The 14,325-nt window shown below is 45.1% G+C and overlaps 1 protein-coding gene across 1 annotated transcript in view; it reads left to right on the top strand.

The window, feature by feature from the left end:
- The window catches only part of Map2k6 (mitogen-activated protein kinase kinase 6), a 122,528-nt gene that overhangs the window by 75,322 nt on the left and 32,881 nt on the right, over positions 1-14,325 (top strand). Inside the window, exon 2 of the mRNA XM_052196428.1 lies at positions 9,424-9,490. Coding sequence (XP_052052388.1) covers positions 9,424-9,490 — 67 coding nt within the window. The remainder of the gene's footprint in view (positions 1-9,423; positions 9,491-14,325) is intronic.

Here is a 14,325-nt window from a genome sequence, read left to right as displayed (position 1 = left end):
CATTGAAAATAAGTAATTTGCTTTATCGATTAGCTTTCTTTTTCCAGAGAACCTCATATTTCAGTTCTGTGGCTTTCCAGGAGTCATTCCTGTGAAACTGGACAGCATGGACCCCCTGAATAAATGTGTCACCATTGAGTGAAGAACAAAGCCAGGGAATGTGTAGCTGAGTAAGAGACAAGCTGCTGTGGTCTGTTACCAGGATGTACTTTGAAAACTCGACCCTTGCCGATGCCTGGCCTCTTTATCCAGACCAGGGCAAAGGATTAGACTGCTTTTGCTTGTTTGTTTGTTACAGTGTACTTTCTATTTTAGCTGGAGAGTTTGAGTTACAGGACCCAACCCAGAGAAAGGGCTAGAGGTCATCTTATGGTTCTTCTGCTCATCTAGCATTGAATTCGAAAGACCTGGAAGGAGGCCAGCTTTCTCCACTTTGCCTGCACAGAATAAATGTACTGGGCTTTGAGGTACTGACCCAGTCATGAAGGAAGAGGAAAGCCTGCTCCTGCCCTATGGAATAAAGATCCACACAGGGGAGCGCAGTTTCATTGTTACTTACATTTTGATACATTTCAGATACACTCAAAAGTAACATAATCTAATGAGTGGTCATCACCAAGCTTCAATAATTACCAACGCACGGCCACTTCTTTTTCACTTTCATCTCCACTTTGCAGTTCTCTCCTGTCCACGTAATTTTGAAGCAAATCCTAGAAGCACACCATTATAAACATCTCAGTGTTTATATCTAGAAAAACGAACCTGTCTAAAACTCTTTGAAAGCCTGGCGTGCATTTTGAAAAGATAACCGCATCCCTAAATTTCTTCGCAATCAGTTTCTCTATTTTTCTTTCAGAGCGCTGTTTTTTTTCACACACTTCCTTTTGATAATGGCTCCTGGAACGGAGTAGCCCATAAATAAAGATGTAGGGGCAGGGGCTGGGGAGGGGGGGCGACGGGGATTCCCCACAGGGCCCCTGCTAGTCTCCTCCCTTCACACTGAGTCTAGACCACAAGGAGAGAGAGAGAGAGAGAGAGAGAGAGAGAGAGAGAGAGAGAGAGAGAGAGAGAGAGAGAGCCTTGCTGGGATTTACATTTGGGATATTTCGAGAGCATGTAATCAGCACTAAATTGCTAACAGAACAGAAAATACTTTAAATGCCCCAAGTCAAAAAAATAGTGCCCCAGCACACGGGAAGAAAAGCCTTCTAGGTGCTCACATTCTGACATACTCTTTGACCAAGAGTCTGGGTTCTGATGTCAGCTAAGGAGAGCAGAAATGTCAACAGCAATGGCAGAGTCGATCTGCTCACCAGCCAGGAGGGAAGGTGAGGGAGTAAAAGGAGTTCTGCTTTGCCCTTCAAATCTCTTCATACTTGCCCACTGGGGGTGGGGGAGGGGAGGGGGAAAGGGATGGGGAAGGAGATGGTACCTCCTGTTTGTTCATCCTTTCCTCAGGAAATGACCTCACAGACCCACCCGGAGATGCTTCTTTTAGTTGATTAGAGATTCAGTCAAGAGGACAGCTGAGATTCACCCATCTCAATAGTGAACTCTCACCTACCCCCAAGTCAGTTATTAAAGAATACCCATAGCACCGCTTTCCCTGTGAGACATCTTCTTCTCCGTGTCTGATTTCCCCACTCTTGCCTTCTGAGTGCAATGTTGGTATCATCCACCACATAAGTTCGACGCTAGCGTAATATTGGAATTTCCTATCTGCTGACTCCTTCGAAGCTGAATTTGCATAGAGATGGATTTTACACCTTGTAATGTCTACTTTAGTGAATTATTGCCCGTTTCGGTTCAGCGACTCAGCTACCACAGTGAGGAATTTTACTTTGAATTTAATTATTTTAAAAAAGATTTATTAGTTTTGATTGTAATTAGCTTGTGCCTATGGGTAGGAACATGCATATGAGGGCAGTGACCAAGGAGTCCAGAAGAGGGCGCTATGTGTTCTGGAGAAGGAGTTACAGGCAGTAGTGAGCCAGCTGATGTGCGTGCTAGGAACTTAACTCTCTAGGTTTCTTTTTATTTTCCCTCCCTCCCTCCCTCCCTCCCTCCCTCCCTCCTTCCCTTCCTCCTTTTTCCCCCCTCCTCCCTCCCTTCCTTTTCCCCTTCCCTTCCTCCTTCCTTCCTTCCTCTTCCCAGACAAGGTTTCTCTGTGTAGGTCTGGCTTTTCTGACTCACACCATAGACCAGCCTGGCCTCAATCTCAGAGATCCTCCTGCCTCTGCCTCCTTTAGTGCTAGCACTAAAGTCTGCACCATCACCACCTGGCTACAAACTTTGGTCTTTGAGAAGAGCTACGTGTGCTCTTAACCATCTGAATCATCTCTCCAGCCTCCTGGAATTTAATTCCTACAACTCTTACAACTTGCTAGGTCGTAGGGGAAGTATCAGGTGCCTAGGAAGACAGTTTTTTTTTTTTTAAGCATTTATTAAAAAATGGTGAAATTGAAAACCTTTATCTAGACATACTCTATGCTGGGCAAGTGGTTCTTGACCCTGGCTGGAATCTAAGTTACTGTGGAGCCTAAAATGTGTGTTTGTGAGTGTGTGTGTGACAGAGATAGATAGAGAATATGTGAGTGTGTGTGAGAGAAATAGAGACAATGTGTGTGTGTGTGTGAGAGAGAGAGAGAGAGAGAGAGAGAGAGAGAGAGAGAGCTTTGAGGTCACACCCTTAAAAATCCTGAGTCTGTAGAGCTGGCCTTGCTCCCATAGTTGGTGGTCACAGTGACCACGGGGTTCCAGTTGTATGATCTGTAGAGACATGTAATTTTAGCATAAGTCACACAGGGAAGGAGCTCTGAGGATGTCACTGGAAGTCACAAGGTGCCTATGACAACGCATTCTGCTAACCTCATATTAAAAATAAAAATAAAAATACATATTTTTAAAAAAGTACAGATGTGGAAGGGAGGGAGGGAAATACGAAAAGGGAAAAAAAAAAAACCCAAATGAAGTGGAATCATCTTTAAGACTGTAGAAGGGGAGGGTGGGGGAGGGGCTATGTGGGGCAGGGACTGGGAGGAGGGGAGGGCTGTTATCAGGATGTAAAGTGAATAAATAAATAAATGGAGGGGAAAAAAGAGATTTCGAATCCTATTTGTGATGGGTTGTAGTAACTGCAACATGATCCAGAGTCTCCTGGGAAATGGACCCCTGGGTATTCTATTAAGGGACTATCCTGATTCCATTATATGGCTGTGGGAAGACGCACTCTGATTGTGGATGGGACTATGGCCTGGGCAAGAGAACCTGTATTGCCTAAAGCAGAGCTAGTGAGCTAGCAGTAGCATGCAAGTCTTTGTGGCTCTCTTCTAACTGCTACAGTGTGGCCAGCGGGGGCGGCGTCAAGCTCTGGCTGTCTGACCTCCCCAGCACTGTGGCCTGTACTTTGAACCGTGAGCAGAACTAAGGCCTTTCTCTTAATTTGCTCGTGTCCAGCTCTGCTATCACAGCAGCAGGCAAATGAACCAAGACACCAGTTCTGCTACTCATTTGCAATGTGATCTTGAAGAATGTTCCTCAAGGTAAACAAACTGGAGCTGACAACAGACAGCCACACCAGGCCACCCACAGACTCAGCTGACACAGTGTACTTAAAGGACTCCTCCATCAGGGCCGGTGGAGACTAGTGCTCAGAGGAGCTTTCCTGAGCCCTCCCTTACCTCTCCCTCATAGTTTTCATCTTCCTCCCCTCCCTATCCTCCTTTTCTTACTCCCCCATTCCTTTCCTTCCTTTTTTCCTCCCTCCCCTCCCTCCATCCCTTCCTTTCTCCCTCCCTTCGTTTCTCCCCCTTCTTCTTTCCCTCCCTTCCTCCTTTTCTTTCTTCCTCTTTTCCTCTCCTCCCTTCCCTCCCTCCATTAAAGGACTTTTGGCAGCAGGATGAAGGGGCTTAAAGGGGGGGAGTATAGGGGGTTAGGTGAGTGTGGCTAGGCGGCATGGGGGAAGGTGTCCAGGCGGGCCCTTGCCTGGGCACCTCTGCCTCTGAGGGACCACACACACACACAGACATGGTATAGAATAGAGTTTATTCAGAATAGGGGATGGGAGTTAGTGGGAGAGAGAGAGAGAGAGAGAGAGAGAGAGAGAGAGAGAGAGAGAGAGAATAGAGAGAGTGGAGGCTGGCCATGACCACGTGGAGGGGGGAAGAGCTCCAGGGGCAGAGAGGTGAGAGTATGTGGGAGAGCTGAGAGCAAAAAGAGGGAGAGGAGGAGCAAGTAGCCCCTCTTATCGTGGGCCAGATCTCTGGGGCGGGGCATACCTGGCTATTGCCAGGTAGGTGTGGGGTGGAGCTTAGACAAAACCCCAACATCTATCCCCTCTCTCCCTCTTCTTTCTTCCTTCCTTCCTTCCTTCCTTCCTTCCTTCCTTCCTTCCTTCCTTCCTTCCTTCCTTCCTTCCTCTCTTCCTTCCTCCTTACCTTTTCTTCTTCCTTCCCTTCCTCTCCTCCCTCCCTTCTCTCTCTCTCCCTCCCTCCCTCCTTTTCCTCCTTCCCTCCTTCTTTCTTTCTTTCCTTTTTTCCTTCCCTCCTCCTCCCATGTCTCTCAGTTTAAACCGCCAGGAAACAGACAACGGACCTTGATTCAGTAAACAGATATTTATGATGAGAAACACTGGACACAGTTTTTTGCCGCTGCCGTGGAACTTGCATTCTTGACGGGGAGACAGACAGCAAGTCAGAAACAAGCAAATGTGGACTTAAAGGCACTGGGATAAGACACGGAGGAGCATAAGTGGCTGGTGGTCGTGGGAGCTGTGTTATAGAGCGGGGAAGGGCTTGGGAGGTTCTGTGGGGTTTCTGTGGTGAATGTACTGAATTCCGAAGGTTAAGTCTGCTAGCAGCGGGTACTCTCCCTGCAGTGGGGACCATGTAGGGACAGGCACCCTAGGAGATTAATTAATGTGATTCTAAGTTTTCAAATGAGCTCTTCATTGAGTTTTCTGTTGTAAACGTTGTATACCCCCCCAACCCCAGTTTTTGCACTCTGTGCACGAGTCTTAGTGATGTGCAATAATAGCATGTGAGTCTTTGAGTCCTGTTGGAGGCTCCATGTCTTCTTCTTAGTGGCCTTTGTAAAGGTAGCTTTACCTCTGCACCTCCTGCCTCCTCCTGGCTCCGTTAGCCGCTTTGCATATGATCCCCGTAGTTAAATGGCACCTAATGACACTTTTCTGTGAGCTTTGTTGCCAGCTACACTTGGAGCACGAGGCCAGGCGCAGGTTTGTAGGGAGAGGGCAGCCAGGCCTCCAGGTCCTCAGGAACTTGGCTGGAAGCCGCATTCACCCCAGGAAACACACTAGGAAAAAAAAATAAGCTCAGCACCAGCGGGCGACCTGCTGTTCTTCCTGCTGGGAAGCCATGACAGTAGGCGCAGACCCGCTCCCCCCCCCCCCCTGAAGTCGTGCTCGACAGCCTTCAGTGGAGCTGACAAATTCTGAGACACCCGCTTATCTCAGGGTGGCACCTTCTGCCAGCCGTGTGGGGCTGTGTGCTGTTTGGGTTGGCACCAGAGTGTAGCCCTCTATTTTATGTAATAAGACACACCAGAAAAGGCCTTTGTGTTCACCCCCTCCCCCCTCCCAAGGAGTGGGCGCTGGGCGAGCCCTCATTTGTACCCCATCATTTTATGTACGCTTAATGCCAGGACGTTTCTATGTGGCCTAGTAATTTTTTTTTTTCTTCCTGAAAATTTCTGTCTCAGCCCAGTACTATTTTGCTTCTGGTCTGAGTTCTCACGACCTGGCTTGGGAGGGTACTGTTTGCAGAGAAACCTTCCCCCCCACCCCCGCACCCTCCCCCAAACATGCACGCACAGGTACATACACACAAACACACATTTGCGTGTGCATGCTGATGAAACACAAAATGTGTGTGTTCAGTCAAGCTGGCTCCCCTCTTTCTGTCTGTATCAAGAAAAGGGAATACAAGAAACAGACAAGGTTCCCTCTGCGAATCCTTGCCTTCTGTTCTTTCCGAAGATGAAGCCCATTTTCTGACTTTTAAACAATTTCTGGTTTGGATTATCAAAAGAAAGGTCGATTAACGTTCCTGACCACTTTGTTATTCACCTCTCCCCTTCCCCGTCGGGTCCCCCCTCCCCCAGCACAGCGTTAATGTGAGCACGAGGTGTTGGCAGCCTCCTTGAGGGAACAGATTGCCCTGAAATAAACACAGCTGGAAAAGGACCACCTATTGTTTTTCTTTCTGCTAGGAAATGAAAGAGCCGTTTATCAAAGGCGGAGAGCACTGCGCTCCCGGAGTTACTTCTGGGATTTATAACTGCAGGGCTGGTTAATGATCAATGCCACCCCTGGGTGTCTGAATGGGCGTGCTAACCTTCTGCTACCCCCGAGTGGCTTCCACAGCCCTGGAACAATGAACTCTGAGGAGTTTTGCTACCACACAAGAGCAAGAGGCGGAGCCTGCTCTGTTCTTTGCCTCCAGCTGAAGCGTGCCGGGTTGGGAGCTTTTAGCTAAGGATGGCCTCTGTGGGGATTCCTTCTGCCCGCTCCAAGTTTGCAGCTTTGCAGACCTCCCTGGAAGCCAGGGAAGCTTCTGACGATGGTCAAGTAAGTTCTGGAAGGTGGTAGAGATGCGTGTGGTTTTCAGGTTAACTTGGTTTACATCTTCAAGGGAAGAGGACACTTTTCTAAGTGATGTCCGGCTGGGTTCTTCTGTGTCTCCTGAGGTTTATTCTTGTTGCTGTCAGGAGCTGAATGGTTTGAAATTTTACACTTGTGAGAACTTTGAACACTGTGAAACATCTCTAACGTGTAGAGAGTGAGGTGTCAGAGGACACTAGAGGCTGCAAAGCCGGCGGGGGCGGGGGGGGGGGGCAGAGTGGTGTGCGGTGCTGGGCGCACTTGGGAAGCTGGGGGGGGATCAAGGGCAGGTTGTATTGCTCACTGTTTTGCTCATCTACTCCACTGGTTTCTCTCCTCACCCCCTTCTCCTCCCCCACCACTCACTTGCTTTCCCCCAGCCTTTCTGTCCTTAGACAGATGTGTTGATAATTTATTGCGTGATGGAGTCGGAACTGGTTGCTGCTTAGGAACAGCTCCTGGTATGCTCAGCATTTTTAAAAGGTGATTTTCCTCTAAATTTCAACCATTCTTTTCCTCACACCTGACATATAGGACCCAAGTTAGCAGTGAGGATGAGTAACTTCTGCCTAAGGTTTCCTCTAACGACCACTCCAGACAGGATATACGTCCTCTTGTTTCATTTGGGAGGAGCCTTAGGTGATGTTTGCTGTGCTTTCCCCATTACCTCTTTGCTTGGGTTGCTAGCCATTTGTCACGATTAGGAAGTTGGGCGTCTGGTTCCTCCTTGAAGTGTCTCCTCTCCATTTGCATCTCCTTGTCCTTCTGCTGAGGGTGGGGGCTCCTCAGAGTTAAGCCCTCCATGTATTTGGGATCTCACCGTCAGACACAGCAGCCAGCAGTGCAGTGAAGAGTTCTATACTTCAAAAGTCCATATTGTATAGGGCTGATTAACTTCGTAAATATGTGCTAAGGGGCCTCTGAGATTCAGGAGGAGGGAATAATGGTGTACACTGATTGGTTCTTCTAGAACACTTGAAGGAAATGAAGAGATTGTTGAGAAAAAACTGTTTACTAAAAGATGTTCTCCAAAGGCGTTCTCTATGCTGATTACTGACTATCATTGCCTTTATACCGCTTGCTAAATTGATCTAGATACTGAATTTTTTTTAGAAGAATACATAGAAAAAGTTCAACTATACTCTGTCTTAGGGTTCTAATAACATAACCTGTTTTAGTCATGAATTTCTTATTATTTTTTCAAATAAGACACATAGATCGTTTCTCTGTATGATCATAATAAAAGGGTTCTTTGGCCGTCTCAGTATTGTTCATATGTCCTGTGGTTGTCTTAGGGTTCTAATAACATAACCTGTTTTAGTCATGAATTTCTTATTATTTTTTCAAATAAGACACATAGATCGTTTCTCTGTATGATCATAATAAAAGGGTTCTTTGGCCGTCTCAGTATTGTTCATATGTCCTGTGGTTGTCCTTTACAACCGTGAAGACTGAGAGTTAAACGCCAGTTCTTGGTTAAGAGCACTCTCTGCCCTTCTGGAGGGCCTGTGTCCTATTCTGAACACCCATGAGGTGGCCCCCAAACGTCTATAGCTCCAATTCCAGGGGTAGTATACTGCCTTCTGGCCTCTGCAGGCATGACATGCGTGTGGCACAGAGACATACATGCAGGCAAAACACTCACACCCATACACTTGGAGTACAGAGCAGGGAGGAGGACCATAGGCATCATAGCCATCTTTGCTTTGACTTCTGCCAAGCGCAAATACCTGCTATCTACACCCAGGAAGGAATTCCCAGGTCCTTAACATGACTGATTTTCCCAGTTTGGTTCCTGAGTTGACATTTCCTTGTCTGGTCTTTCTGACTCATCAGCGAAGGTGCCTGAGCCAAAGCTCCTGTAGCTTTTAGCCCAGGAATGAGCAACAGCAGCCCGAGTTCCCATCTGGACCCCACAGAAGCGATAACCTCCAGGCACGATCCCGGCTGTTCTCCTAATCCCTTTTTAGAGAAGAGTCAATGTATCATTGCACCTTCTTAGTCCTTTTTAGAGCAGAGTCAATGTATCATTGCACGCTCCCAGTAGTTAGTCAGACTCTCTTCAGTGTTTCAGCCTCTCAGTGGTAGCTGAGGGCTGAGTAAGGTAGAACAGCAGATGAGTGGGTTTTTTGTTTGTTTGTTTGTTTGTTGTTTGAGACAGGGTTTCTCTGTGTAGTAGTCTTGGCTGGCCTGGAACTCACTCTGTAGACCAGGCTGGCCTCGAACTCAGAGATCCACCCACTTCTGTCTTGAGTGCTGGGATTAAATTGTTTTGTATTCCCTTCCACCATCATATCTAACAACCTCCGTCCAATTTAGAAAACTGTGAGATATCGATGATATTTTCTTGCAGTTAAAAAACGAAAACAAACGAACAAACAAAATGTTCCACCTTAGATTCAGTGTCCTCTGCCAGCACGGTTGCTATATAAAAGAACAACTAAAGAAGTTATTGTGACAGTTGTCTCAGCAGATAGGAAGGTTCCACCTCTTTAGCAAAACAGCTGACATTTCTTCTTCAGTGCTGGGGATCATGCAGGCAAGTGTTTGCTGGTATATTCCCAGCAAGAATGAATATTTTCACATGATATGCTCGCCTGGGTCCAGGGCATGCCATGTCTGGCCCCAGCTTGCATTTGAGAAGCTGTGTGATGCCCTGGCTGCTCCCTTAGCAAATTGTATTCTGAGCCGGGAGATGAGAGCAGGTGCATTTGATGAGTTTCTCCCTTTGCTTGGGAGTCTCTCCCCTTGCTTTTTTGCGGTAAGGTGAACTTTTAACTGTTTCCTTTTGTCCTTCCCCATAGGCAAGAAGCGAAACCCTGGCCTTAAGATTCCGAAAGAAGCGTTTGAACAACCTCAGACCAGTTCCACGTAAGTTGGCCAGATGATGTTTCCGTTCAGAGACACTTGTATTTTCCATGCTTGCTGGGGGGTTGGGGGGGGGGAATAGTGAGCAAGGTCTTTGGTTTGCGCATGGCTGTTAGAAAATACAGCCCTTTGAGAGGAAAGTCTTGAGCTCAGTTTTTTGAGTTCTAAAACAGCCTTCTAGTCTACACTGATTCACAGCTTTGAAGTCAGTGTCTCAAATTACTAGCTGTGTGAGAGCTATATACCACATGGGAGTTGAGATCCTATATATACCCAGCAAGTTTCCCAGGTGTGGACTGGCTCAACATTTCCCTGTAGATACCAAATGAACAGACAAATCCATGTGTTTATGTGGAGGGCAATATTCTTAAAATTGAGTTGAAACGGTAGGATGTATTTGATGGTATTCATGGCATTTTCACACTTAACCCTATCTATAGAAACAGAATAAACTAAAGGAATGCCTCTTGATTAGCTGAAGCTTTGGCCCAAAGCCCTAAGTGAGCTCAGTTCCTCTTGCATGTCTGTGAGGTTGGCTGGGTATTTCCCTTGCAGCTGGAGGTCTTAAGAATCAATGTTTCTGTGTCCGAGGAGTAGGGAATCCAAGACCATAAACCACAGTAGAAGCGCTGGAGTGGCTGAGTACAGAGAGCTGAACCCTGAGTCTGGATGACCACAGTTCACTAAACCTCCTGGTAAAGGCCAATTGACCTTAGCTGTGAAACATCTTATCAGAAAGAGCGCCCCCTAGTGTTAGGATGTGCGCCCTCTAGTGTTAGCATGTGCTCATGAAAATGACTAAGAGATTGCCTAGGAGAGGCCCTCACATGCCTTGTAGCAACTGAGAGACTTTCTAGGGTAGCTGAGAGACTGAATTCAGTTGGAATATTCCTTTCATGAAGATGTGTAGGAGGACATTCTTCCTCTACCTACATAAATATCGGGTTTGTCTGAAGGGGAATTTTCATCTGCATAGTTTGCCATTTTCTCCAACTATAAATGTAAAAAAAAATGTGATCCCATTTCTTTAGCATTTCTCTCTGGCTTGTAGAGAGCTTGCAGTAAAATGTGATGCTTCCTTGTGCTATCTGTGAAGGACTTTTATAGTTAGAGGGGGTTGCAAAGGAATGTGCATGAAAATCCAGTACGCTCTTGGCCAAGTCTATAGACACCGGCTTGCCTGCTTGTGAACAACTTTATACAACTCTACAGTGTTCTCATAACTGAAGAAGCCATGCTGGCACAGATGAGAGAACTTGCTTGAGTTCACTAGCTATCCAAACACTTGTGTGTGTGTTTATGTGTGTTTGTGTGTGTGTGTGTGTGTGTGTGTTTTCTTGAGTGATAGTAGTATTTTATATTCTGACCAATTGAATCTGAAGGATATATAGAATCTCTCTGCATCTCTGCCAGCATTTAGAATTTCCATTGTTAGTATGATTTTTAAAAGCCTTTCTGTAGAGTAATAGATGACTATAGCTTTATCTTGAACATCTCTAACAGTGAGTTATATAGAAATATTTTAGACACTCCTTTTCCATCCACATACATTTCTCTGGTGAGGTGTCTGCGCATGTCTTTTTCTACAACAAAGTGTATTTTACTTATGTATGATGAAGCCATTTGCACGGAGTGCCAAGTCCGTAGACTCTAGTAGGGAGTGTGGGGCGACCTGGAGCTGGACTTACAGGTGGTTGTCAGCCAGATTTTAGGATTCCTGCACCCCTAAGAGCAGTGCACTTTCTTAACTGCTGAAGCCTCTCTCTATCTCTTGTCCATATCTTTTGCCTACATCTTATTAGAGGATTGTTTTTTATTTTTAATTTACTTTCTTTGTTAGCATTTTAAAGAAATGGGATTCTCTTTGAAACTTTCATATACACATATGTATATCATTATACGTTGGTTTTTCTCACAACCTCCACTACCCTTTATGATTAACCTTTCTCTTTTTATTCCCCCCTCGTGTATGTGTGTGTGTGTGTGTGTGTGTGCACGTACGTGTGTGTGTGTGTGTGTGTGTGTGTGTGTGTGTACACCTGTGGAGGTCAGAGGTCTCTTTCCACCATCCGGGTCCCAGATATTGAACTCAGGACTTCAGGTTTGGTAAATCCGAGATCATTCTCCACTGAGCAACCCTGCCTCCCTGTGACTGGCTGTTGATTATATATTCTAGGCACAAGGACTTTCCAAGTTATCTCATTTGAAAATACTTCTTCCAGTGTGCAATTCATCTTTTTCATTCTTTCATTAGGACTTTTTTTTTTACAGGGCAGAAAAATTTGATTTTGATGGAATATTATTTATTTTTTGATGTGTTTATTTATTTTATGTATATGAGTGCATTAGACAAACCAGAAGATGGGATTGGATCCCATTACAGATGGGCATGATAGGCTTTTGTAATACACACACATACACATATATATACACACACATATGCCTACATGTACACACACATACATATACAAGCATGTATCCCAAAGTTACGTTGGCTCTTGAAAGAGTCTTTTCTTGTTAGCTTTAGAATAACCTTGTCCTTGTTCATAAAGACACTGAGAGACATTTTCTAACTTTCTTTCTTTCTCTCTCTCTCTCTCTCTCTCTCTCTCTCTTTCTCTCTTTCTCTCTTTCTTTCTTTCTTTCTTTCTTTCTTTCTTTCTTTCTTTCTTTCTTTCTTTCTTTCTTTCTTTCTTTCTTTCTTTCTTTCTTTCTTTCTTTCTTTCTTTCTTTCTTTCTTTCTTTCGTGTGGTTTTTCGAGACAGGGTTTCTCTGTGTAGCCCTGGCTGTCCTAGAACTCACTTTGTAGACCAGGCTGGCCTGGACCTCAGAAATCCGCCTGCCTCTGCCTCCTAAGTGCTGGGATTAAAGGCGTGCGCCGCCGCCACCACCACCCGGCTGCATGCTCATTCTTGGGTCACTGTCTTTGCCTCTGGTTTCTGAGTTGTCGCCTCCCTTGACTGGTAGTAATTAGTTCAAATCCAAGTATATGCTAATAATTAGCAGTCCATTTAACCTTGATAAGTCACTTGGTATGTGTGTCAGGGAGTTTTTCTTATTCACTTGGGAAGTGAAAAGGTATTCAAGGGTCAGATCCTGTATGCAAAGTCCTTCAGCATAGTTTCATGATTGGATTCTAAACTTCTCCAGTCGAATAACTTAGTTGCAGCAAGCTTAAGTTTCTTCTTCAAATGATTAGGACCAAATGAGGAGACCATTATTAGATTAGGAACCCTCATCTGTGGCCCAGGTCTTCGTCTATCATAATAGCTGCTCAGTGAAAGGTCACTGCACATTGTCTAGTCTCATGGCGTAGTTTTTAGGTATACAAGCTGGCATATAAAGCTAGGGATACCGGAGGCTCAGGACTCTTCTTCTTAGCTATAGGCGAGATCAGACCTAACAGTTCTTGGTTAATAGGTGAGAATCCTTGACCTTTGTAGTGAGAATTCATCATAGTATAGCAATGGGTCCTCATGTCATTATCTTATTGAAGAACCTTAAATCATTTTATGTCTTTTGATGTTAATTCTTCCCATCGAAGTGGAGACACAGCACCCTGAGTATCACAGAAGGTAAAGAAGCTGGTTTATATAAATGTCTCTGACACAGGTGGGTCCTTAATAAGATAAACAAACAATGCCTGTAATAGTATTCAGTGAGCTGATTATCTGCATAGCAGGCGGGTGTTTAATAAAATAAATGAATAGCACATATAACAACAAACTGATTCTTTGCATGCAGTTGTAGATAAATAAACACTTATCAAACTAGGCCATCACTGGTATTTGCTGGTTGTCTTAGGCAACCTTTGGAATACCTTTGGTCTTCCAGGGAACGAACTTTCTACTGAATTTGGTTCTTTCCCCAGAGGAATAAAATGTTGAATAATTGACAAAAATATCCACCCATGGTTTTAGCCTCCTGTGGCTAACTGTGGCCACCCCAGGCAAACTAATATGTTCAACCCTGGATATGAGGAGGACAGCATCAGCTAATCCAGCCTGAGCTGTCAGTCTTGGCCTCATCCTTTGAGGCTATTGGCAGACCTGATGAACCCAGAGGCCCGAGGCTTGGGTGGATAAGCATTTTCATTAGCAGCCTGAGTATGGGGAACTCATCCCTTGATTCAGGCTGATTTACATGGGAATCATGGAGTGGGAAATGCACGTTATCCAGATTTTTACCTTCTTTCTTCTCTTCTTTCTCCTTGGGTCAAGGCTGAGGATCAGGTGACATAAGTTTTATATTTAGTGTGGCCATCAATTACATTTCTTCATAAAATCACCAAACTTTTCTGGTGTGCATTTTTCATCATTTAGAAAATGGCACCATGCCCTATAACGTTGCCGTGAAATATAAGCAGAGATCAGAGTCTGGGGCAGCAAGCATTTGGGAAAACCAGAGAGTAAGTCTTCCGTGCTGCAGTGGGCCACAATGGCATCGACTGTATATTCTTTGTTGGTTATTCTTATGGGATATTGTGGAATCATTAAATATATGAAAGACTTTCACAGCTGGCTGGGTCATAGGTGGTGGTTTGCAAGCACCATGGTTTCAAATAGAAGATTTGATCTGGAAGAGGCCCTATCCAGTGATCTCACTGGTTGGCAAGAAAATAGAGGTAGCCCAAATATTTAGTGACTTTTCTTTTTCCTCCAGAGCTTTACCAAGGAAAATTGTCAATGATTTTGTTCAAGTTACATTTGTTTTCCTTTTTAAGGGCCATTACAACTAGTGGAAATAATTGTAACAACTAAGGAAAAACAGCTTTGACTGTTTTAAGAATGAGAAGTTAGGGATAGAGAGATGGTCCAGGGGTATGATTTCTTACTTCT

This window comes from Apodemus sylvaticus, chromosome 10 (genome assembly GCF_947179515.1).
Source record: "Apodemus sylvaticus chromosome 10, mApoSyl1.1, whole genome shotgun sequence".
Lineage (NCBI taxonomy): Eukaryota > Metazoa > Chordata > Mammalia > Rodentia > Muridae > Apodemus > Apodemus sylvaticus.
The sequence above is the reverse complement of the archived record's forward strand: the minus strand, read 5'-3'. Positions and strand labels throughout refer to the sequence as shown.